Genomic DNA, 24830 nt, shown 5'->3' on the forward strand with positions numbered 1-24830 from the left:
CTGAAACAGTGAATGCAGGCCCCTCAGTCAAAATGAAATTCTGGGAAATCCTGGCCCCCAAAAGAAATATAGAGATGGTCTCATCCAATCTTGCTTCTCGGTGGGGCTGGTAGCTGGCACCACTGGTCCCCAAGAGATGCCTAAATCCCCTTCTCTCTCCTCCCAGACCACAGCACAGAGTCCCAACTCACCACACTCCCACCAGCAATAGCTCCCATCATTACCCAAAGCCAGCTTTGTCAAAGAGGCTACAGTTACTTAAAGGCAGGCATCATGTCTTGCTGATCTCGTCTCTCCACTCCCATCCTCATAAATGGGCATGAAGGAACGCATGCTACACACATGGATCGAGGCGTATGTAAATGGCCATATAACAAATGAAAGGCTGACTATAGCCTTCACCATTGTGGTGTAAAAAGACATGAAAAAGACAAAGAAGAAATGACACTTGCCCTCCAAGGACTGCACAGGACAGGTAGTCAGTTGAGTGTAGAAGGTGGGAGTGGAGAGAAGTGGGGGAGAATTGGGAGGAGAACTGGGAGGGGAGGCAGGTCAGCGAGGGTGGAGAGGTCTTGGGAGGGAGTCAGCGAGGGCAGAGAGGTCTTGGGAGGGTCCCTCCAGAAGGCAGGACATGAGACCTGTCACCAAGGTAGAGAGCAGAGGGCGTGGCTGTATGGAAAAGCAGAGTCCATGCACACGGGGTGAGCCTGGGGTCCGTAAGCCATCAAGATCAGCCTGTTTAGGAATCTCTAAACAGTGACACAACCCAGACAGGGAGGGAGAGGTGACAACCCTCACGCGAGCTCTCATTTCACTCAACCAGACGTGTGGAATTAGGAGGAACAGAGAGAGGAGAGAGAGGCTTCCTCACACACAGTCCCAGTTCCCATATCTGTCCCTGCCTCAACATGGGTCCTATGAACTGGCCAGCCTAGCTTGCAGGCAGATGGGGAACACCCATGTGAGACTGCCCTTATCTTAAATGCTCCCAAGATGTCTGTATCAAATGAATACTGTGATTAAGGTAACAGCTCCTGCGAGCTCTCTGGGGGTGACCTGCATGGACAGCAAGTAGCTGATCCAATAAGAGAAATTAAGCCTATTTCAGCCAAATAGTCTGTTCTAAGAACCCCATGGGTCACTAGGAAACAGGCATGACTATTAGACAAAGTATATCTACAATGACTGGCATCTGGCCACAATCACATGGGCCTTTTGGTTGTTTTTGACCAGAAAATTGCATATAATCATTCAGTAGCCCTTATCTATCTCAACAACAGCAAAAATAATAAGAATTTATTGCAAGTTAGCCCTGTTTGCTGTTGTTCAGCTCTTTGGAGAGGGTCCAGTCTGTAGATGTCTTATTTTCTATCCCTGCAGATATCTCTATTATTCTCCTCTAGACTTCTCTAGGCTCTTCACATCTTCAAACATGGACCCAGGGCCCTTAAAGAGAATACCCGCAGTGATCAGGACTCTTTCAGTTAAAAATCAGATAACCTATTTAAAGTAATTTACACAAAAAATGGTGGGGGGGAGCAGGGAACAGACCACAGATTTGATAGTTTAAAAATGAGGGATGGGGCCGGCCCGGTGGCGCACTGCTACAGTGCACCGCTTGGGAGCGTGGGGGCATATCTCACCATCAGATTGTTATGAACATAAACTATTACAACTCACAACTCACTTCTAATCAGCCCATTAAAATGTCCTGAATGTTTATGGTTTCTCTCCTAAATCCCCTCACGATCTTGTCACTTTTCCCTAAACACTTGTAAGAGAGAAGAAGCAGAGACAAGATAGAACCTCCTCTGTTCTTCTACTTACCATGGGGCAGAACTGAATTTCTGCCAACACTCACTCCCCTTATAAAGATTTCCCTAGAAAGGAGCCCACCAGCAAGCATCATAGAGTTGTCACATGAATTAAGTGAAATTGAAACCGCAAAGAGGCTAGCACATGGTCAGTGCTCAGTAAGAATTAGCTATCATTATTATTTTTATTATTGTGATTTTGTCATTTATTGACAGCTAATTCTTCCACTTAGAACAAAGCCTGCCTTAGCATTCCCAGGCCTAGCACAGGGTTCAGTGGTGTGGTAGGTAGAATAATGCTCCCTTCCCCCCAAAGTCATCCACTTCCCAATCCCCGGAATCCTTAAATGTTCCCTTACATGGTCAAAGGACTTTACAGGTGTGGTTAAATTAATCTTGAGAGTGAGAGATTTTCCTGGATTTTCCAGATGGGCCCAATGGAATCACAAGGGTGCTTACAAGAGGGTGGCAGGAGGATTAGAGGAGGGGATGTGACAAAGGAAGCAGAGGCTGGAGTGATGCAGCCACAAGCCAAGAGATGCAGGCAGCCTCTAAAATCTAGAAAAGGCAAGAAAACGGATTCTCCTTTAGAGTGTCCAGAAAGAATGCAGCCTGGTTGATACCTTGATTTTTGGACTTCTGACCTCCAGAACTGAAAAATAATAAATTAGTGTCATTTTAAGCCACTCACTAAGCTCGTAGTAATTTGTTACAGTATCAATAACAAACTAATACAAATGGTCAGAATTGTCATTGCCAGACACAGGCCTCCTGACAACCACCTGTAAGCCATAGGCGTGGGGAATGTTTGATTAAAGAACTCTCAGAAGGCCCATTCGCATTCATTTCTTCAACAGATATTTATTGTGTGTCTTCTCTTACAAATAGCCCACACACATGGCCACACTCATCGCACTCAGTAGGGAGAGGGGATTCATTAGAGGCCCAGGCTCCTCCCGTCGTCCTGGTGGGCTCCCCAACCCTGTTGGATTTTCCATTTCTGATGTTAACTGCTGACAGCTTTCAAACCCCACCCCTCCCTCTTTCCCTTTTCCCCAGGTCTAGGCCAGCAGAGAAGAAAGCACAAGAGCTCCCTCCCTTGGTGCCAGTGCAGAAGTTGAAGCCATCAAAACCCTGGCCCATACATGGGAATCCTTATCCTGGTTCCACCCTCCCAACCACAGTAAAAATTAGAGCCATCCCACCCAACCTCTCACTTATATTTCACCCTAGATTGAACCTGAGCCCTTCTCAACTTGGAGGAGTCCTTTTGCTATTTACTATTTAAGTAATAAACTTTATTTTATTTTTACATCCAGTGGTAGTTGTGTGGCCTTAGACCCAGTATTCATAAATTCTGGGAGGGGGGCTGTCCAGCATCGAGCCAGGGATGCAAGATCTCTATATTAGCTTGGGCTGCCACACAAAATACCATAGACTGCATGGCCTAAACAATAGAACTCCATTTTCTCACAATTCTGGAGCTGTGAGAAAAGCTCAAGGTCAAGGTGCCAGCCCAGTTGGTTTCTCGTGAGGCCTCTCGTCCTGGCTTGCAGACAGCCACCTTCTCACTGTGCCCTCACATTGGTTTTCCTTTGTGTGCACATGGAGAGAAAGAGCTCTGGTGTCTCTTCTTTTTCTTACACAGACACCAGTCCTATTGTATAAGGGCCCCACTCTTATGTTCTCACTTAACCTAATTATCTTTTTAGAGGCCCTGTCCCCAAATACAGTCACGTTGGGCATCAGGGCTTCAACATATGAATTTGGGGAGGACATAATCCAGTCAACAGTGCCCAAATAAAACATCATGTTCTGCTTCTTACCTCAAGGTCAAAAAATGGCTGCTATCGTTCCAGATACCCCCAACCATACACCAGCCTCCCCTGCAGGAAGGAGGAAGGGGCAACACTACAAACTGTACCCTTACCAGTTCCTGAAGAACTTTCCCAGAAGCCCTCCATAAGCTGCCCTCTCGCCTCTCATGTCATGTGCCACCCCTAGCTGCAAGGGAAGCTGGGAAAGCAAGACCTCACTTTTTCAGTCTATCAAAGAGAAGGCAGGTGTATCAGTCCAATTCTTTTGCTTACAATAAAATACCTGGAACTGGGTGATTTATAAAAAAACAAAATTTATTGCTTACAGTTTCAGAGGCTGGGAAGTCCACAGTCCAGTGAACACATTTGGTGAAGGCCTTGGTGGTGGTGACAGTGACCCAGGGGTCTCACATGGCAGAAAATGGCAGAGCAGAGAGAGAATAACCTCTCATGTGCTCTTCTTTTAAAGTCCTCAGAACCACACCCCTGAGCACCATTATTAATCCATTCACTACTGCACAGTCCTACAATCTAATCACCTCTTCAATGCTCCACCTTTCAATTACCATAACAGGATTTCCCACTCTCAACAGTAACAGTGGTAATTAAGCTTCTAATATATGGAATTTAGGGGACATAATTCAATCAATCCACAGCAGCAGGCAAGAGCTAAGGGGTTTGGGAACAGTGTCTGCCACAGCAGCTAATAATAAAAATAAACAATATTTATTGAGCACTTACTATGCTTTATCTTCTTTAAGCACTTCAAGTCCACTGAAAATATTATCTAACTTGATCTTCCCAATGTACCCTATGAGGTAGGTACTATTACCTCCACTTTTCAAATTGAGGAATTGAGGTCCAGAGAAGTTGGGTTACTTCCCCAAGATCACACAGAACCCCGAGGGCAACAGGATTTGGATTCAGGCCAACTTGAGAGCCCATACCCTTAACCGCGACCCTATACTGCCTGTCTCGGTGATGGTAGCAGCCACTGTCAAGGGATGTTTGAAGGTACTTTGATGTGCTTATGCGCACCTTTGGCAGAGGAAGGAGAAAGCACCCGAGGCTCAGGGAAGGAGGCCTCCCACCAACTACACTGCCCTTGTAGCTCCAAGAGGGCAGGGAACAGCCTGTGCCCCTGACCCATCCCCAATTCACCAGCCTGGGGAACCTGGAAGGGCTTCATGTCCCACCCAGTGTGACCCTTGGAGAGAAGAAAGCCCATGCTGCTGGCAATCATCCCTCTGGCCTTCCCTGCCCAGTATTACCCACCCAGAGAGAGCCACCAACCACTTCCATCATGGGCTTGACACAGCCAGCCAGCAGCCCAGGTAACACTGACTTGCCCCCACTGGGCACCATGAAGCGGCTGCCAGGTCAGACTGGTGCAGAGGACACCAGGCCCTCCACACAGGGGTGACTGGCCAGAGGGCTCCCTGCCCCCCCCCCCGGTGATTTTCACTTCTAGAACTGCAAATACACCTGGAAAACAAAATCTCTAGCCCAGAGCCCTTTAATTTGGAAGTAGCCAGGCCTTTCCCAACCTTGAGGAGGTGCTGCCTAATGCCCACATGTGGAATTCACGAGCTGCACTTCTTCCTTCTCTGGAAGACACCTGGAAGGTGTATGAGCCTGAAGCACAGGTCCCACCCTGACTGTGGAGCTTTTAAGAACAAAAAGTGAGTCGTGTCGGTATCGTGTTCCCCAGACAGGATATGATGAGAGGGACACTTCCCTCGCCTCTCTCGTGTCCTTCCCCAAACCACGAGAAAACACCAGACTGACATTCTATAAAACTCCTGGCCAGTACTCTTCCAAAGTATCAAGGTCATGAAAGACAGGGAAAGTCAAAGAAACTGTCCCAGACCAGAGGAGACAAAGAGACGTGACAGCTAAATACAAAGTGGTATCCTGGATGGGATCCTGGGATACAGAGAGGATGTTAGTGAGGAAACTGGTGAAATCTGAATAACTGTAGTTTAGCTCATAGTATAGTACTAATGGTAATTTTTTTGTATTAATCAAGTTACCATGGCTACATAAAATGTTAACATTGGGGAAAGGTAGGTGAAGGGTTTTTTGGACCCCTCTGTACTATTTCTGCAACTCTATATAAACCTAAAATTATTGCAAAATAAAAAGTTAAAAATAAAACAATTTTAAAAAATGCTTGACCCCCCCCATTCGAACCAATTCAATCAGAATCTTGAGCATTTGAAGCTCTCCAGGGATTCCAACATGCAGGTAGAGCAGACAACCACAGATCAGTGATTTCAAAGGTGAGTATGTGTATCAGAATCCCCTGGGGGGCTTATTAAAACAGATCGTGGACCTCACTCCCGAGTTTCTGATTCAGTGAGTCTGGAGTGGCCTGAGAACTTGCATTTTTAAGAAGTTCCCAGGTGATGCACGCGCTGCTGGTCCTGGGACCACCCCTTCAGAACCACTGATTTAGATCCTTGCAACTTAAAATGTGGTCCTGGGACCAGCAGCATCAGGCACCACCCCAGACTCATGGAGTCATAATCTGTGGTTTAACAAGATCCCAGGTTATTCGTTTGTGTGTGAACATTTGAGAGCCACAGCTCTAAGAATGAACATGCACAGAGTGGGGATGAGGCAATAGGAGTTGAAATGGCAGGGGCCGGGGTGGCTTGACATACATCATTTCACCTGTCATAAGAGCCTATCCTTTCCTCTCGCACTCAGGAGAGAGAAAAATAGGAAAAAACATTAGAGTGCAACAATCAAGCCAAAGGCAGCACTAGGCAGAAAGAGGCTTAGTGGCCTGGCTGACAGTAGGAGCTGAGGGAGACTCCACAGGAGCCCCATAAACCAGCCAGGAGGCACTGACCACGGGGAAAACGTACACAGCAGCTCCAACCCAGGGTTCAACATTCACTCTCCGGGGGCTGATCCCATCCCTCCCTTCTATGCAGCTTTATAACAGGCTTTGTGTTGGGCTAGGGCTCACACACCCTTTAAACCCATTGTACAGTCTGGGTTACCAGACCTCTCCTGTGCCAGCCGGGTCACAGACCTCTCACATACAGGTTGCAAGCTAGGTAACTGGGAAGACTGACAGACGACAATCCAGGAGCTGTTGACAGAGTTGACAAGTTCATTCCAATGTGAGCTCAGTCCTCAGCTTCCACAGCAGCTGCAGTGGCCTCCCAGGGGCCCTGGCAGCAGCAACAGCCTCCAGCAGCAGAAGCAGCGCCCCCGCCCAGGCCCTTCCGGGGCATCCCAGGGACAGGGGGCACTATGGATCAAAGCTGCTCATCCTTTATACTTAAGTCCAATAACTCAGGACACCTGGGTGGAGTCAGACACCCAAAGAACACCCGGGCGCACATGTGCAAGTACATTTACATCAAACAGGCGAGGTGATGCTCGGCAAGATTCCGAACATCTGCGGGATCCTGACCATTCACTTTCACTTTCCCTACACTTTGCTTCACAGGAAGGAAGGAGTTGGGGAGAGAGAAAGAGGAGGCAACAAGGAGAAGGAAGGAGAAAAAGGGAAGAAAAGGAAGAAGGGGAAAAGGAAAAGAAGAGCAGAGGCTTTTTGCACAAATGGCTCTTTACCAAACTTGACTTTAACCAGAATTTTTGCAGACTTAAGGCTTGAGGAGGTGAGCCTCCCACACTTCCCCCTTGGGCCAGTTACCACCAGCGGTGACACCAGGTTACCTGGTGATTACCAGGTTAATTATGGGCACTCCTGATCCAGCCCATCATGGCTCCATCATGCCAGGCTGCCGGCTACGCGCCACTCCGGGGTTTTGTTCATCCTGTCAAGATCGTACCCAATCACCACCTCCCAACTTAGATCCCGGCTCCTCATGGCTACCCCTTTCCTGATTGCTTAAGGCTGAAGGGTCACTCTGCACTGCTCCACTGAAGTCTCTCCTCATATTTGCCTCACTGAGGGTCATTCCACACCTCCCCGGAAATCCCACTCCCCAGGATTTACGTCATGCCTCTGGGAGTCTCTTTTGTTTTCTGGGAAGTCGTCAGATGCTCACCTTTTTGGAGCCCTGCAGTTGTGGCAGGAGGGCCCCGGGCAGCCTGTTGTGCTGAAACAAAGCATCTTGGATGTTGGCAGTGGGCTAGGAACACCACAGAAATTAAACTGACGATCAAACAAGGCAGCACCTCATGGGGATGGGCACATGTGCAGCTTTTTAAATACACAGATTTCAACATCCCAGAAAATAGTTAAGTATGTTGTGATGCTAAATGTTTGCATGCTTCTCAAGCACATTGCTATTAGCCAGTACATCTATACTTACTACATGCTGGGCACATATCTGAGAGCCTCTAGGCTAAACGGGCCACAGAGTCAGAATTCCTCTTCCCTCCACCTAAGAAGGGGGTAAGAGCCAAGTTGCCTAAATCAACAAAGCCAACACCCAAATGAAATAAGTATCCAAGTGTTAAAAGAGAAAACATCCTACAAAGCAAGCTAATGGTGTCTTCCTGACATTGTCACTGCTGCGGGGAAAAAGTTGCAGGATTTTATTGGAAAGCACCAAACCCAAATCAATCACCACCCTCATGGCAAGTTCCCCGGGAGAGAAAAGGGATCAGGGTGAAGGTTCTGTATAGAAGCTCCCTTGGGTTCTCTCTGAACCACACAATGAGGCCTAGGAGAGTGTTCTCCTTTGGATCTGGGCTCCAGAGTTGACTCCACCCAGGCTAAGCAAGGCCCAGGCCAGCAGTCAATCGATAAAGGCACATCTCAGCCCAAGTACAGGACAAGAACACACCAGAGGGCTGTTATATAATAAAAGATTTTTTAGGTCTTATCCTGATTCCTGTCCCTTTCTCCCAGTTCCTGTAAATCCTTGGATTTTCCCAAGCGATGGAGTGTTTTTGTTGTTCGTGGTCTGTCCCTTGGGTCCCACCTGCATTCACACTAACTAGAGGACTCTGGATGGGGGCGTTACCAGCCCAACCTCCTCTGGGGAGAGAAGGGGGTTGGAGCCTGAGTTCATTCCTGTGGCCCATGATCCCATCATCATGCCTATGTAATGAAACCCAATAAAAGCTCTGGACGCTGAAGCCTGATGAGCACACTGATGTGCCGAGAGGGTGACATACCCCTCTTCCACGAGGAGAGGACATGTACGCTCTGTGTCCAGGACCCCCCCAGACCTCGCCTTACGTGTCTGTTCATTTGGCTGGTCCTGTGTTGTATCCTTTGTAATAAAACTGTAATCACAAGTATAAAGCTTTCCTGAGTTCTGTAATAAGTCATTCTAGCAACTTATTGAACATGAGGGGGTTATGGGAACCCTCGAATTTATAGTCAGTTGATCAGAAGTACAGGTAGTCTGGGGAACCCCAAAACTGCAGCTTGTATCTGAAGTGAGGACAGTCTTATGGGGGACCTGTGCCCTTGAGCCTGTGGAGTCTGCACTAACTCCAGGTGGCTAGAGCCAGAACGCACTGCAGTATTGTAGTGATCCAGGTCCGTCCTGTCTTAGGCCCTGGGGAAGACACTGGACTCCATTTGCATTTCCCGGGCTTTTTGTCTCCTTTACCCATCTACTCCCTCTCCCTCCCCGCAAAATCCAATTTCCTATGAAATCAGGGCATTTGAGAGACTCAACTCAGGCACATAAGACAGCCCAAGGAGCAAGTGTAATCCATATCTACAACACTGTGGAATAAAAAACAAAGCATAGGCCGTCATTCAGCAGCTGTGTGATCACAGGCAAACTACTAGCCCCCTCTGAGCCTCGGTTCCCACCTCTGTAAGATGAGGCTAATAGCCTCTCCCTTGTAGAGCTGATGGGACAGTTCAATGATGTCACACATTTACAGAGCCTAGCGTGGCCCCTCACACATGGACGGCACTCGATAAACATCAGCCTCCTCCCGTCCTATTTTCAAACTGCCCTGTACTCCAGCTCTCCTTGCTCTGCTCTCCCTGGATAACTGTGCTGGGTGCTGGGCCCACTGGCAAGGTGCCAATGTTTCAGATCCCAGGGCAGCGGGAAGCCAACTGTTATACCAAAAGTGAAAAGTAACCATTACCTTGAACAGAAAGGACATTTATGTTTACTTCAGTGGCTATAAAAGACACCATAAAATATAATATGCAGCATGCATCCTCATGATTAATAACAGATATTGCAAATTATTCTCTCAAGTCCCGGGGTGCATCCAACTGGTCACTAAGAACAATTAATTCTTTCAGGAAACAAAAGGATTGCAAATCATCTCTGGTCATCAGAAAATCTGCTCATTGTATTATAAATAAAGAGAACAGAAAATGAGTCTCAAGTTCAAGGTTTTTCTACCCCTGTGAATGGGGTAAAGTAAGACGGGACAGACTCCAATATAATTACTGTCTGTGAGCACGGGTATTCAGGGAGAGTTAGGACCTGCTAAATCTGGGATCTTGAGGACCTGGAGACCACGCAGACACAGCAGTTAGAGCAGGAGTTTGAGGATGTCCCAGACACAGGAGCAGATGACAGAGTTGGGGGAGGGGCAGCGCTGGCAGCAGGCAATAGGGAAGAAGAGTTCAGACAGATGACACAGGCCCCACAGTGGAAACCCAGCCACAGTGACTGAGGTTTCAGCAACAGGACAAAAGTCTCCATAAGGACAGGGGAACCACGTAGAATCCCGGGCCTGAAACTGGGGTCACTGAATGAGAACCAAAGGGGTAAGTCAGGAAACAATCAGTAGAATAAAGCCGTTGCCCAGGTCACAGGAAATGAGCTGAGAACCCAGGGGAACCGAAGTCTGAGGTTGCAGCTGAGCCTCTGAGTTCCTGGCCGAGGGCTCCCTTAACTCCTGCAGCCAAGGTCTAAGAGTCCTGGAGTGGCCTACTGGGTGGAAGGAAAACAGGGGCAAGAAGCCAACCAGAAGATCATATTGACACTCAGCGTTCAGGTCCACTCTTCCCTCATGGCCAGTGTGGGTTCACTCCCAATCTAGAATAAAGAGCCCACCAACCAAGCCCTGGCCTTATTCCCCCTAGATCTTCCTGGAAAACCCCAAGAAAGCAGCAACCAAAAGCAACTGTGAGCCCTTGGCAGGGATCATGGCACACTCTGGATGGGCATGTGGTTGGGTGAGACTGTGGGCCAGTGAGTTAGGATGGACACACCCTGCAAACTTGAAGGGGTTTTTTATTGAAACACAGTATATAAAACACCAAAGGGTCACCATGACAGCAGTGAACTTATGGCTGAAACTGAGTCTACCCTCAGATGCCAAACCACCTTGCTCAGGTGTGACACCTCTGGGGAGTGGTATGGCAAGGGTAGGAGTTCAGAGACAGTGCTCACCTCCAACAAAATCAAACTTCCAATGACTTAATGTGCCCTCATTAAGTGGCCCATGTGGTCCATCCTGACAATAGAGAGGGTACACAGAAGTGAGGGGACATTCAACCCAATGGCACACACCAGGAGCGGGAAAGTCGGCTGCTGTGTCTTCTCCTTGGAGAAGGAGAGAAGGCCATTCCATGGTGCAGCTTGTGGGCCCTGAGACAAGGGCCACAGTATGAGACAGAATTCCAAAGGTAGAGTATAGTGGTGCCACGGACAATGGCCTTGGGGCTGCAGACAACCATGTGGCAGAAACAGGACAACTGGGTAGCAACAGGGCCAAACACTGAGGAGTGAAAAGACACCAGAAAGGAGCAAGGGACAGCAAGTCCACTCAGTGCGGGGTAGGAAACAACCAGCAAAGCAGGGCCAACAACCGGCTGGCCAGCCTCAGCCCCTGCACACGCAGGATGAGTTCATGAAGGCTGATCTGCAATAAGTGGAAGGCCTCGCAGAAGGAGATCTGGGTCCTTCTGAAGAACGAACAGGTATTCCTCTTCCTGTGCCTGAAGGAGGGGCGAGAAGGAAGGAGAGATAAAGAGGCAAGAAACACTAGCTCGGTGTCATTTAGAAAAACAGAAGATGGTGGCTTTAGCCAACTCACCAGCTCCCTGCCCTGGGGACTACTCTTGGTCACATGATCATACCACTGCCCAATCAGGGACCAGAGAAACTCAAATATTCCAAAGAAGTTTTTCAAATAAGTGAGGTAAACAAAAGCAGTAGTTTCACGGGGCATCAAATGTCTGAAAACCCCAATGGGTAGAACATTCCAATGTTTATTTATACCAAAGTATAGTAAATATATGCCATTCCAGACTTTCTGAGGATAAGAATCACTTGGAAACCTGGTCAGGTGGTCCAGGGAGGCTGAGGCCATTATGGATTCAGTTCAGCCCCATCCCTTCTACACCAACAAAAGGACATGATGAAAATTGGTGTTTATGATGATGACCTATTCAAAACTTCATTTCCTGAATCCTCAGAGGAATAAATCATAGTCAGACCTTTCAGCATTCAGTATATATTGCTGTAAACTAATTTGATATTTGATAGTGGGCACCTGATATTTGTGGTCAGATCTCCTTTCAATAGGTAGTTTCCCAGAATGGTCCATTCCCTGTCTAGGATGGATGCACTGGGAGCTGGCCACAATCTAGGCCTCCTCTTGGGTGATAACATTTCGTCACAGCATGGCCCTTCCAATGTATTTGCCATACTCAGTTGAGGGGCCTAGAAACTTGCTCCTGTGGACCTATCCCCATGAGGAAGCATATATCTCTTCCTCATTAATACCGCAAGGGTGCTGAGGCATCTAAAAAGATCTGAGAGGGGCCGGCCCGTGGCTCACTTGGGAGAGTGTGGTGCTGATAACACCAAGGCCACGGGTTCGGATCCCTATATAGGGATGGCCGGTTAGCTCACTTGGGAGAGCGTGGTGCTGACAACACCAAGTCAAGGGTTAAGATCCCCTTATCAGTCATCTTTTAAAACTAAAAAAATAAAATAAAAATAAAAAGATCTGAGATCCCAAGAGGGCCTGCTGGCCACACTTTCCTGAGTCACAGTCACACTTGCAGGAGAAAGAACAGAGGTCTACTGGCTGGCCGACCGAGGAAGCTGAGTTCCAAGACCAGGTAGAGATGGAATACACATCCGGGCTTTCTGGCCCTAAGCACAGGGGACACTTGGATGGGGCTGAGACTCTTGGAAAACATTTCAAGCTTTACTAAGAGCAAGAATTGCCTGGAAGGCTGCATTGGGAGGCTGAGGTCCTAAAATCCACGATTTAACAAGTACAAGTGGTTCTATGGACCTCCCCAAAACACTGCCCCAAGGCATCAGGGAGTTCCCTGGAGCCGTTTTCTGCACCCAAATTTTCCTGCAGGCAGATCTGGAGATTGAGAAGCTCATGCAGGGCCCTGTGGAAGGGCGGAGAAAAGTGGAGGTAAGCGGGACCCCTGGGCAGGCAGGGAGTTGGGAAAGGAGGAGAGGCAGGAGCCACACGTACTCAGCCAGCGCTCGGATGCAGCACCGTGACATGTTGAGGAAGGAGCTGGCACTGGCGCGGGTGCCCAGGGCGACCTCGATGCCACGCAGCAGGTCATTGGTCTTGAAGATAAGCAGCATCTGCCGTGGCACATGGTTGAGGAGCTGGCTAATCTGGGGGAGGTAGTTGGCTGCGTTGTTGCGGATCTCCAAGTCCTGAGCAGCAACAGGGAAACAGAAATGGATGGACGGAGTGTGAAGTGAGGCCCAGGCTGGCAAGGGTCTGGGCAGCCTGTGTGCCCCAAGGGGCTGCAGAAGAGCTCCAGGGGGGATCTTCTAGCACAGCTGCCTTGGCACCACTAGAAGCACTCCCCAAAGAGAAGTCTAGCACAAGGGGCTTTGCAGCCTGACAAACCTGGATGGCATGTCTCAGCCCACAGGAGCACATCAAGACAGTCTGGGTTACTCTCCAAGGTTTCTTCAGTAACCACCAATTTCAGACCAGGCCGGGAAGGAGCCCTGTAAGCTGATAGCAGCTGAGTCATGTCCCCCTCCCCTCCCGCCAAGCCCAGGCTGATAGAGTTCATAGGTCTGAGCTCCTGAGCCCAACCCAACTCCAAAGTCCTGCTCCATACCCTGCATCCCACCAGACCCCTGTTGCCTACACTGCCATTGCTTGTCACTGTTCTCCACGCTGGAGCCAGTCTCATCCCACCCACTCCCCAAGGTCTTGATGCCCCCAGAGCAGGAGCCAGGGCTGGCCCTTGATACTGGTCATCCCATAGCCCTTGCCCCATCTGGTGCTTAAGTTTGGGGTCTGGCTTCCCTCCCTTCTCTGTCCCTGAGCTCCGCACAGCTCCAGGCAAAAGGAGCCCCCAGCCAGAATTCTGAGCATGATAGTGTGGCTCTGACCCCTTTTTAGTCCCCAGAAAAATGCTGCTGCTGCTGCTGATGATGGTGATGGTGGTGGTGGTGGAGGTGACAATGATGATGATAGCCAACATGTACTGAGCATTTATTAAGTCAGGCAGGCACTTTGAAAATGCTTGCCTGTATTAATTTATTTAATCTTTACAACAAAGCATGATAGTGTGGCTCTGACCCCTTCTTAGTCCCCAGAAAAATGCTGCTGCTGCTGCTGATGATGGTGATGGTGGTGGTGGTGGTGGTGGTGGTGGTGGTGGTGGTGGTGGTGGTGGTGGTGGTGGTGGTGGTGGTGGTGGTGACAATGATGATGATAGCCAACATGTACTGAGCATTTATTAAGTCAGGCAGGCACTTTGAAAATGCTTGCCTGTATTAATTTATTTAATCTTTACAACAACCCTATCAGGTTGAGTATTACCCCCATTTAAGATGAGGAAACTGAGGCACTGAGAAGTTAAGTAACCTGCCGAAGGTCCCCAGCTAGAAAGTGGTGAGTCGGGATTTAAACCCAGGCAGTCCAGCTCCCAAGCCTGTGTCCTCACCACATGGGTACACTGCCTCTCCACCTCACCGCAGGGCTGCGTGGCCCTAAGTGCTTTTACTTTTCTCAACTCAGTTTCCTCACCCAAAAATGGGAATGCTGATACCCTCTGTGCCCACCACCCAGCAGCGCCAAGAGGGTCCTCAGAGACAAGGGATGAGGAAGCGCTCAGTGCCAATCAAAGTCATAACAAGGCACCCGACAGTGCTGCCAAAAGGTTTTACCACCCGGCTGCTTTCTGCAGCAGCAGCAGAACTTGCAGTCCTTTCAGGAGCACATGTGCGTGGCTGATAACCAAGTGGCTGGGAAACTTGAAATGTCCCTCAGGCAGGAGCTATCAGACCGGAACATCTCAACATGAAGCCAGACACCAAGAGGCTGTCTGCTGCCACAGCTGCAGGTCAACCTGCCTGAGGGCTAGGCCAGACCAAGGCCCAGCTCACCACAGGGACCCCCCTCAGCAAAGTCAGGAGTACCTGGTGACAGCCCTTCTCACCCAAAACAAAACACACCTTCCCCACCCAAACAACTTCCCCAGGGCACCTCTCAGAGCAGCTAAGCCTTGAAGCTTAGACACATCTTGATCAGGTGTGTCTGCAGTAGACCCTGTTGGGTGCCTAGCTGACAGCCATTCCCCCCATTCTCCTTTGTTAAAAGAACCCAAATTTTGTTCACTTGACCCCTGGAGTCATGCTCTTCCAGACTCCCTAGCCCAAGGACAGAGTCTTAGTGATCTCAGCCCCTTGCCACAAGATTGGTTTAGGCGTGGACATATGACCTGATGCTGGCCAGCGAGACATGAGGAGGCTGTTGAGACTTCCAGGAAAGGTTTTCTTGCTCTTTAGAAATAAGAGAAAAAACAGCCCCTCATACCTGCCTCTGGTTGGCACTGAATGAAGATGTAAAGCTTGGAACCACTGCAGTTATCTTGGAATCATGACAAAAAGCCAAGAGAATCATGAGCGTGAGCCCAGGGTCTGGGTCTATTGATCTGCTGAATTAACCAACCTGGACCACCCACCTCCAGGTTCCTTGTGGTGGAGAGAACAAACTTACTCTTCAAGCCACGTTAATTGGGGAAAACATCCTCCCTGATACAACGTTGGTGGCTCCCCTAATTCTCAGCGAGAGCAGGGCTCAGAAAGAGCTGTTAGATCTCAGAGACTGGGCTGGCCTGGAGTGGCCAAGTTTACTCTCTGTCTGGGCTCCTGTCCACAGTGAGCAGACAAATAACTACTCTGCAAGGGACTATGATGTACTTGCCCCAAGTATTAGAATGACTTTCAGCAAGGGTGGTGAGGAGAAGCTTCCCGGAGAAAAGACTTCTTCAAAGCACTGGCATTCAAAGTGGGTCTTTATGAATGAATAAGAATGCAAAAACAAAATTTTTAGTCAATAAAAACAGATATCATATTCTGAATACCTACTCTGTGCCTTGTGACCTCATCTAGCCCTGTGGCTTTAAATACCATCTATATGCTGAGGACTCCCAAATTTATGTCTCGAGCCTGGACCTCTTCTCTGAACTCTGGTCTCAACTGCCCAAGACATCTCTATCTGCTCAAGAGAACTGGTAACTACCTCCCCCCAAATATGTCCTTCCGAAAATCTTCCCTATATCAGGAAGTGGCACCATTCCCCAGCCTATTACTCACCCCTAAAGCTATGATGCAACCTTGACTCCTCCCTTTTCCTCCTCTCCACATCCAAGCCTACAGAGAGCCCTCTCAATCTCACCTCCAAAATACACCTTGGCTCTGTCTGCTTCTCTCCACCACCACCACCCCAGCATAGTCTGAGCTCCTGGCATCTCTCGACCTGGAGTCCCGACCCAGCTTCCTACACGATCACCAACTGCTTCTCACCCTGCTCCAGAGAGACACAAATATAGCAAGTCTGAGCATCTCCCTCTCCTGCTTAAAGCCTGTCAAAGGCTTTGCTTTGTACTGAGAATTAGTCTGAACTTCTGTCTGTGGCTTATAAAGCCCTGAGTGAGGCTCTCCCCACCCAGCACACTCCACGTTCTTCTTTCTCATTCCAACACCCTCTTCACCACACTCCAGACCACACCAAACTCCTTTCCCCTAGGCCCTAGCGTGCCTGGAATCTGTCTTCAAGCTCTTCCTGTGGCTACCGCCTTTCTTGTCCTTTGGGCCTCAGCTTAAATGTCCATTTCCCGGTGAGGTCTTCTCTGAGCACCAACCGCTCCCCAAACACAGACCACCACAGCACTCCGCTTGTTTCCTCTATGGTACCTATAACCTGCCATGATTCCACCTACCTGTCCATTCACTTGTTTACTGTCTGTCTCTCTCAACCAAAGTGCAAACTAAACAAAAGGCCTGTCCGTCTGTTCATCACAGGATCCTCAGCGCCTGGCCCGGGCTCCAGCAAAAACAAGTGTTTATTGAATGAATGAAATTCAGGAACCATGGGCAAGCACTTTACATGCATTATCAATAAAGCAGAAATTATCACCCCTATTTTTCAAAGGAGGGAGATTGTCTCTCTTCATCTGAGATGACAAGCTTTAAGGCTATGGAAGCCTGGAGCAGCTGGTGGTCACCATTGCCACCAAGCTTGCTGAAGAATGATGTCAACTTGGAGGAAAGTGGAGCCAAGAGATGACATCATTTGAGAATCTGGATCCAGCCATTCCTAAAGCCACCTACCACAAAGCAGCTTACAGGGGAGAACCCTGAAGCTCAAAGAGATGACAAGAACCACCCAAGGTCACACTACTAGGCAGACGAGGTGCTGGAACAGAGCCCAGGGCTTTCTGAATGCACAAGCAAGACACTGTCCCTTACAGTGAGCATGGTCCTCAGCTGGAGCTCGAGTCTGTCCATCCACCACCTGGATACAGGCAAGTCTGGATGGATTTGGCAAACTGACAAGGAAGATGGAAGTCAGTTCCTTGAGGGATGGAGAAGCCTCCTGAAGGAAGCTGCCCTGAGCCAGAAAGAATGAGCTCGCCCCAGCAGGCCTCCATCATAGGAGCGGAGGTGGGTGCAAGTATGAGAAGAGGTGTTTCCAGGATCTGTCTCCCAGCCCAGACTCCATGGGCCCCTTTCTAGGTCCAGTGGAGAAATGAGCTACAAAAAAAGACAAAACAAAGCTGTTTCACTGAAGCATCTGGAGGACATGGGATGAGGAGAACTACTTGCATACTGCATGAGGAGGTGAAGGACTCTCCCCAGCATGGTGCCTTAGAAGGACCGTGCAACGGGAGATGGTGCCTTTGAAGGACTGTGCAATGGGAGATGGTGCCTTAGAAGGACCGCGTAATGGGAGATGGTGCCTTAGAAGGACTGTGCAATGGGAGACAATGCCAGGCAGGAGACAGCCAAAGTGTTGCCAGACCTATTTACAAGATGGTCCCTGAGGATTCCCACAGTCCTGGGGCAGAACTTGGAGGAAGCTTGGAATCTTGTGTGAGCAGGCTGGAGCTAAAGCCACAGAAGTCTGGGTTATTACATCAACATGACCTTGTTCCTACTCCAGACTGAGAAGGCTTGGAGGGGACACAGTTGGAAATCATCCCTTTCTCCCCTTCCATCCAGGGGCATCCTCCTCACCTCCCTCCACCTCACCTAAGAGAGCTCCAATTCTGCCCCTCCCCCTACACACACAACCCACCAGTCTACAATCTCAGACCCTGGTTGGACAGGGTCCACAGGCCATCCCTGGCCCTGTGCCTTGCATTTGGGAGAAGGCAGGGCTTGGATGGGACCACCTACCTCAGTGGCAGTGACCGGAGCTTGGCTGATGCCCCTGTTGACCGAGTCCCATGAGCGGGCCGTCAGCATGCAGGCAAACAAGGGATAGAGCTCCCCGGCCCCCAGGCGCTGGCTGTACTTCTTCACCCTCTTCATGTCAGCCTGGATCAGAGACTGCCAGAGTTGGCAGTAGTCCAGGCGGAACTTCTCCGTGAGCACCTGCGGTGGGGACAGCAGTGGCTGCACCTGAGCCTCCTCTCCCCACCAAAGACCTAAGTCCCTGGCTGGCATGGACCACTGCAAAGGGGGACAATGAGGACTGTGGCTCCCCATGATGTCTGCTTCTCCCCCAAAGTTCAGCCATCCCTGAAGGTCCAAGTTCAAAGCCACTATCTGGCAAGCCTTGGTCCTGAGTGGCAGAGACACCTAGCTGCCCATCAACATCTATATTCTCCTCTTCTTCCCAGTATGGGCTACTTTCTCAGCCTCCCTCAAAGTTAGATGTGTCCCTCTTCCTGAGTTCTGACCAATGGAAAGTGGCAGAAGCTCCGCTTCCAGGTCTGGCCCACAGAAACCTTCCTGTGGATGCTCCTCCAAGCCCTCCCACCTGGGGCTGGCCAATAGCACCATCACCTCCAAGGAGGGCCAGGCAGCAGAGCCCTGCAGACTCCTCCACCCACTCAAGACTAGCACATGAGCAAGCAATCAAACCTCTGTGTGTCTGGGCCATCATTCATTTGGGGCCTACATGTGACAACAGCTAGTGGACCTTAAACTAATGTATCCTACTTTATCGAGCCTTTCAGAGAAGGCCAAGATTTCAGGATGTGGGATCAGAGCCCTGAGGGAAGGAGTGGAAGACAACTGGGGAAACCTCCCCAGGACCATCTGAGTCATGGAATCAAACCAAGCATTGGATCTCAGATGGGCAGCGAACTCCCCAACTTTCAGGTAAAAGCTCATGGCTAATTCAAACCAGGTCTGCATCCCAAGTTCCAGAGGACAGAGTCTGGGACCATCCAGCTCCTATCAGCTATCTGTCCCCTTTCGAACCACTTATTACATCCTCACTGAGGCTGAGCATGCAGTCACCCTCTCCCCCTGAAGCCTCAGCTCATGCAACAGACAGTTCACTTCCCAGAGTCTGGACTGACCTGGGGTTCCCCGGGAAGGCACAATCACATATACAAGCATATTTCCATTTACTTCACATGACAGCCTATAAAGGAGGTGTTATCAACCTCACATGACTGAGGAGAAAGCTGAAGCTCTGAGAGTTCTTATGACAGTGACTTGCATAAAACAACAGCTCTTGGGGAAGGGCAAGGCCCTCTCCAGCTAACTTGGCTATCTGCCTCCCGTTTCTGCAGCCCATTAGGGAGGTTAAAATGCTCTAATCCCAGAGACCACGGGGCTGGGAGGGAAAGGCCTCTTCTACCTGGTAGAGTCCGTGGTCCAACAGGATAATCTCTGCCTTTCCCGTGCCCGGCTGCTTCCGCACCAGCACATTGCCCGGGTGGGGGTCGCAGTGCACGAAGCCGTTGACAAAGATCATCTCACTGTATATCTTGCCCAGGTGGCGTGAGATCTGAAAGAAAAGGAAGGCAGGTCGGAGTTCCACTCCATTCACACCTGTTTCAAGGACTTCTACTCTGGTCCTTCAATCTGGTCATTTTCTAGAGACCAGAGGGACAGGGTGGGCCTCAGCAGTCATGGTGGTCGTGATGGTTTGAGATGCTGCAGTTCTTGAGTTTAAAATAGAACTTAGCTTGAATACAGTCCTTCTCACCTTAGCTGCACATTAGAATCACCTGGAATTCAGAAACAATGTGGGTGGTACTAGGCATCAGTATTTTTTAAAGTCCCCAAGGTGATGCTAATGTACAGTCAGGTAGGAGAATCACTGCTTCTACTTTTTCCGATGGCTGTAACTCTCCTCCCACACCCACCCCTCCACTCTTCCCCCATTTCTCTCTTCCCTACACTCTTATCAGTCCCTCTTCATTTCTCCCCCAAAGCTGAGAATGGGCTAAAGAGCTGCATTGGTGCAGGGTAGGGCATCATTCCACCCAATGCTTCTGCAAAGAACAGGGTTAGGGGGCTGAGGATCAGGAATAGGTGAGCCCACCAATATCCTCTTGGGCTGCCCCACTGGCTCCAGGCCAGTCCCAGGCAGACCCTTCTCCTTTCCCCCTACTTCCCTCCCTGACAAATCTCAATGCTAATCTGATTTATGATGTCTGCACAGAAGAAATGACACTGGAGAGGCCATTTAAATCATCCTGTCACTGCTAGTGTCCCTGCTGAGGCAGTCTTCTTATCTCTACTCCCTTTTCTATTAAATCTAAAAGTCTCTTCCCAGCTAGGGAACAGCCGCTGGATAGAGCCAGACCTGGGACCATAGACGGTCTGTTGATGGTTTCCAGGAGACAGAGATGCTCAACCGAGAAAGCTGACACCCCGGGACACCTGCTGCGCCCTTGGCATTCTTCTCAGCCTCAGCTGGACCTGGTGGTCATTAACAAACACATCCCAGCCAGAGGAGAGAAGATGGGGCCCATGGGGTGGGGAACACAGGATTATGATCTTAAGGTAAATACTCCTTTCCTCAGCCTACAAAGTCCTGCATGACTAGGCCCTGACTCCCCCCCGGCCTTACCTTGCACCACCCTGACACACCAACTACATTCACCCTTTCTTTTCTCCAGTGATCCCTATACTTTCCTGCCTCAGGGCTTTTACACATGCTATTCCCTCTGCCAGGAGCACCCTGCCATCTCCCCTTCACTTGGTTCATTCCCTCTCTTCCCTCCCACCACAGGGCGGCATCACCTCCCTGGGAAGCATTCTCTGACCTCCCGGGCTCCATGAGGTTCTCTGGCCATACACCCCATGGGACGCCATGCTTTTCTTTCATGGCACTAGCACACTATTTGTGTGATTATTTGATTAATGACCATCTAGCCCAGTATCACAAACTGCCAAGATAGCAGGGACTGGCTCTGTTTTATCAAACAGCTTTATTGAGGTATAATTTATGTACCTTAGACTGGCTCTGTTATGCATGTCCTTGCTTGTAACAGTGCCAAACATGTGAATGTAAGAGGGCATTCAGTGTGAGTGAGACCCTCGTCTCTCCAAGTTTTTATGAGATGCTGTGGTTCCTGCCTCTAAAGCTTAACCTACCCCATTTATCTCCTGAATCCCAATCAATTATAATTGGCTCCAAATTCAATCATCAAGAATAACCCTGCTTTGGTAACAATAGCTGACATCCTTATTAACAGCCCTAAAGATAGGTACAATTATGATTACCAATTTTGCAGATGAGGAACAGAGACTCACAGAAGTATAACTTACCCACAGAAAGAGATAGAGCCAGGGTTCAAACCAGGTATGACCCCCAGCCTTCTAGTACCTGCCATTCTATGGCTCACACCTGCTGCTGCACTTCCCAATGGAGCTTTGTGACCTTAAACAACTTGCTTATACTCTCAGCTTCAGTAAAATGGAAATAATAATAGAGCTGCTCTCAAGGTTTACTGTAGGGTAAATGAGCATGTCACAGTACGTGTGACCAAGTGAACTCTCTCAGGTGCCCCTGTTGTTGTTACTGATTCCTCATACCACTCCTGGGAGGTTGGCAGCTGAGGTTTCATTGTACCTTTTTAAGACATGAAGACACTTAAAACATTGTGACCTGCTATAGCACCAGCTCTCCGGCTCCTGCCATTTTCCTCGGGTGACACAGACATCACAGTACTCAGTGCCTGTTCACATTAGGAACAGGATTTTGCCCCTGGTCAAGTTCTCAGACTCAGGCTGAGATGCTGGCTGTCCCAGGGCCACCATTTCCTGTTTCCCAGAGAGGGCCCCAGCCAAAGTGGGTCCTGGATGAGCCAGCAAGTCCACACCTCTGTGCCACCAAGAACCCTTTTTGTTAGGCTCTTTGGAGCTCTGTGGAGCCATGCTTTGAAAGGCTGTATCTGCCAAACCAATTGCATTTATTAAGTAATCATTCATTTTTATTTGTCAAGGATGCATATAAGATCCAATCAGGGCTCCTGATCAGCCAAGATAAGCAGCACAGCCAGACTGAGCTGACGGAATTCTAGCCAGAAAGTAGAGAAATGACATTTCATTTAGTCTGGGCAGACCTGTCATGGGGAGATGTACGATCTCCCTTAAGCTTTCTGAAATATTGCTAATCATTCTGGGTCCCCTATTACTACACTGAAAGATGCCCCTTAGGGGTCTGGGGACTCAGGATGGGGGAGGAAGGAGCCTTGCCCTGGGGAGTGGGCTGCTGCTGCTGGAGGAGGAGAAAGAGGGGGCGCTACCAACTGCTGCTGACACACAGGTGCAGAGCCCCTGGGCAGTCCTCCCATTTCAGCACCACAGTCCAGCCGCCTCCCCCCAAGGTGTCTCTCCATTTGGGGGCTGCTCTTGATGTTCATTTTAGCCAGATTTCCCCTGGATAGACAGGTGTAAAAAAGGCAGAGACAGGAGGGGGAGCCAGCCTATGTCAATGGCTCCACTCTGGAGCCATCTCGGTTCCGCCAAGTTGGGAAAATATAGGAAAATGGTCAGGACCCCTCAGATGTTCAGAATCTTGCCGAGCATTTGATGTAAATATGCATGTGCACTCAGGTGTTCCTTGGTTATTGTCTAATGTAATTGCACATGTGCACCCAGGTGTCCTGGGTTATGGACTTAAGTATGAAGGATGAGTGGCTCTGATCCATGGCGCCCCCCACCCCCAGGATGCCCCCGGGAGGGCCATGGGGAGGCCGCTACTACTGCTGGAGGCTGTTGCTGTCAGGGCCCCTGGGACCCTCTGAGAGGCTGCCGCCAACGCTAGACCTGTAAGCTGATGGACCTGTAAGCTGCTGCTGCCATTGCTGTGGACTGAGCTCGTGTCATCTGCCAACGGCTCCCAGAATCTTTCCCAATTACCTAGGGTGGATCTGAGTGTGCGGGGTCTGGTGACCCAGTCTGTACAATGGGTTTGAAAGGTCTGAGCCCTAGCCCTGACAATAAGTTAGGATTGTACTGAGACATCATCTGAGAGCCAGGGTGTGGGGTATCCATGAGGCCAATTAAGCCTCCTCAGGTCTCTGGCCAGAGACTGCAAGTTACCAGGTCAGCAGAGGCAGTGGGAGTGAGTCGTGGGGCAATGGCTATTGGAAGACACAGAGAGATGGAGGAAAAGCTACTGGCATCTGAGATCCTTTGCCTCAGGCAACAACCTACTCCATAGGAAAGTCTTCATATTCTTCCACCTTATCCAGGTCAATATGAAAAGTGGGGAAAGGATTTCTTTCCTCATTTCTCCCATCTTTGGGCAAATACTGTACTGCTAGCACCACAGAGTGTGCCAAGGTTTGGGGTTCCAGCATAATTCAGCATGCATGGAGCACTATGCTGGGCTCAGCATTGCACCAAGCACTTTATGCTTCGATCACCAAGCAATCCCATGGGTTACTCTCTCGTAACCCACTTTACAAAAGGAAACCAACGCTTCAAAAGATGAGCAGCTTCAACAACACAGCACAGAGCCAGCACCAGAACCCAGAAGCCAACTCTACTGGCTCCTGACATCTCTGCTCAAGGAAATACATCTCCTGGAACCCATCTTGTGCACCTGGGCCCCTCTACAGATTTGGTCCAAGATGTTTTCTTTCTAGTGATTTCAGCCATGAGGGTCTTCATGCCTCTGGGGCTATGCTATCCTGGTCCTCTGAGCATCTTCTACCAGAGAGTTAGACAGGCCCAACAGGTAAGAAAGGATGCTGAGCAAAAATGTACACATCCCACTCAACCTGGAGGTGGTGGTGGCAGAAAGAAGGGGAAAGGTAGAAATTTTGGCATGGCTTTGACTGGAGGCAGGAGCTACCATATGTTTAATCCAGGGCTATTACTCAGCCTCCAAGTCTATCTACTCACAGACAACAGAAGTAGGTGCACAGGTAGGGGAGCAAAGAAGATTCCCAAAGATTCTGTGGAGGAAAACATGGCCTTGGGAATAATTATGAATACTTTTTTTATAGAACTTCATAGGCCATCTGGATGTTGACTACATGGCCCTGTGAAGTGAGTACCATTATCACTCCAACAGCACAGATGAGGAAACTCAACCTCAGAGTCTAAGTAACCTACCAAAGGGCACCAGGCCAATAAGCAGCAAGCCAGACAACCCCCGGTGCCTTGACCTGAAACCTCTGCTCCTTCTGCTGCAGCATCCAGTCTCTGGAAGCCCCCCACACGCACACCATCTACACCTCTATCACAGCACTTACATGTGGTGTCTGCACATAGCAGGTGATCAATGAACATTTGCTGAAAGGTGAATCTGAGGTACCTTCACTGCTCCTACAATGACATAGAGCACACCATCTACACCTCTATCACAGCACTTACATGTGGTGTCTGCACATAGCAGGTGCTCAATGAACATTTGCTGAAAGGTGAATCTGAGGTACCTTCACTGCTCCTACAATGACATAGAATGAATTTCAAAACTACTGGAAAGAAGAAACATAGCAAAGGCTTCTGGCTAAACACGGCAGACTGAACCCATGCCATTAAATCCACTCTTTCACAAACCCCACTAAAATAACTCTAAAAGGAAAAAAAGAAGGCAAAGACCCCACCACAACAAAAAGAGC

The 24830-nt window shown here is 49.4% G+C and overlaps 1 protein-coding gene across 1 annotated transcript in view; it reads right to left on the bottom strand.

Annotated features, from left to right (window-relative positions):
• Positions 1-9871: 9871 nt before the first annotated feature.
• Positions 9872-24830, bottom strand: part of ADCK1 (aarF domain containing kinase 1) — a 68665-nt gene continuing 53706 nt past the window's right edge. Inside the window, exons 5-8 of the mRNA XM_008588691.1 lie at positions 19601-19750; positions 18184-18381; positions 12998-13191; positions 9872-11492 (exon numbers count right to left, since the gene is read on the bottom strand). Of these exons, the coding sequence (XP_008586913.1) occupies positions 11321-11492; positions 12998-13191; positions 18184-18381; positions 19601-19750 (714 nt within the window). The 3' untranslated portion in view covers positions 9872-11320. The remainder of the gene's footprint in view (positions 11493-12997; positions 13192-18183; positions 18382-19600; positions 19751-24830) is intronic.

This window comes from Galeopterus variegatus, unplaced genomic scaffold, assembly GCF_000696425.1.
Source record: "Galeopterus variegatus unplaced genomic scaffold, G_variegatus-3.0.2 Scaffold4970, whole genome shotgun sequence".
Taxonomy (NCBI): domain Eukaryota; kingdom Metazoa; phylum Chordata; class Mammalia; order Dermoptera; family Cynocephalidae; genus Galeopterus; species Galeopterus variegatus.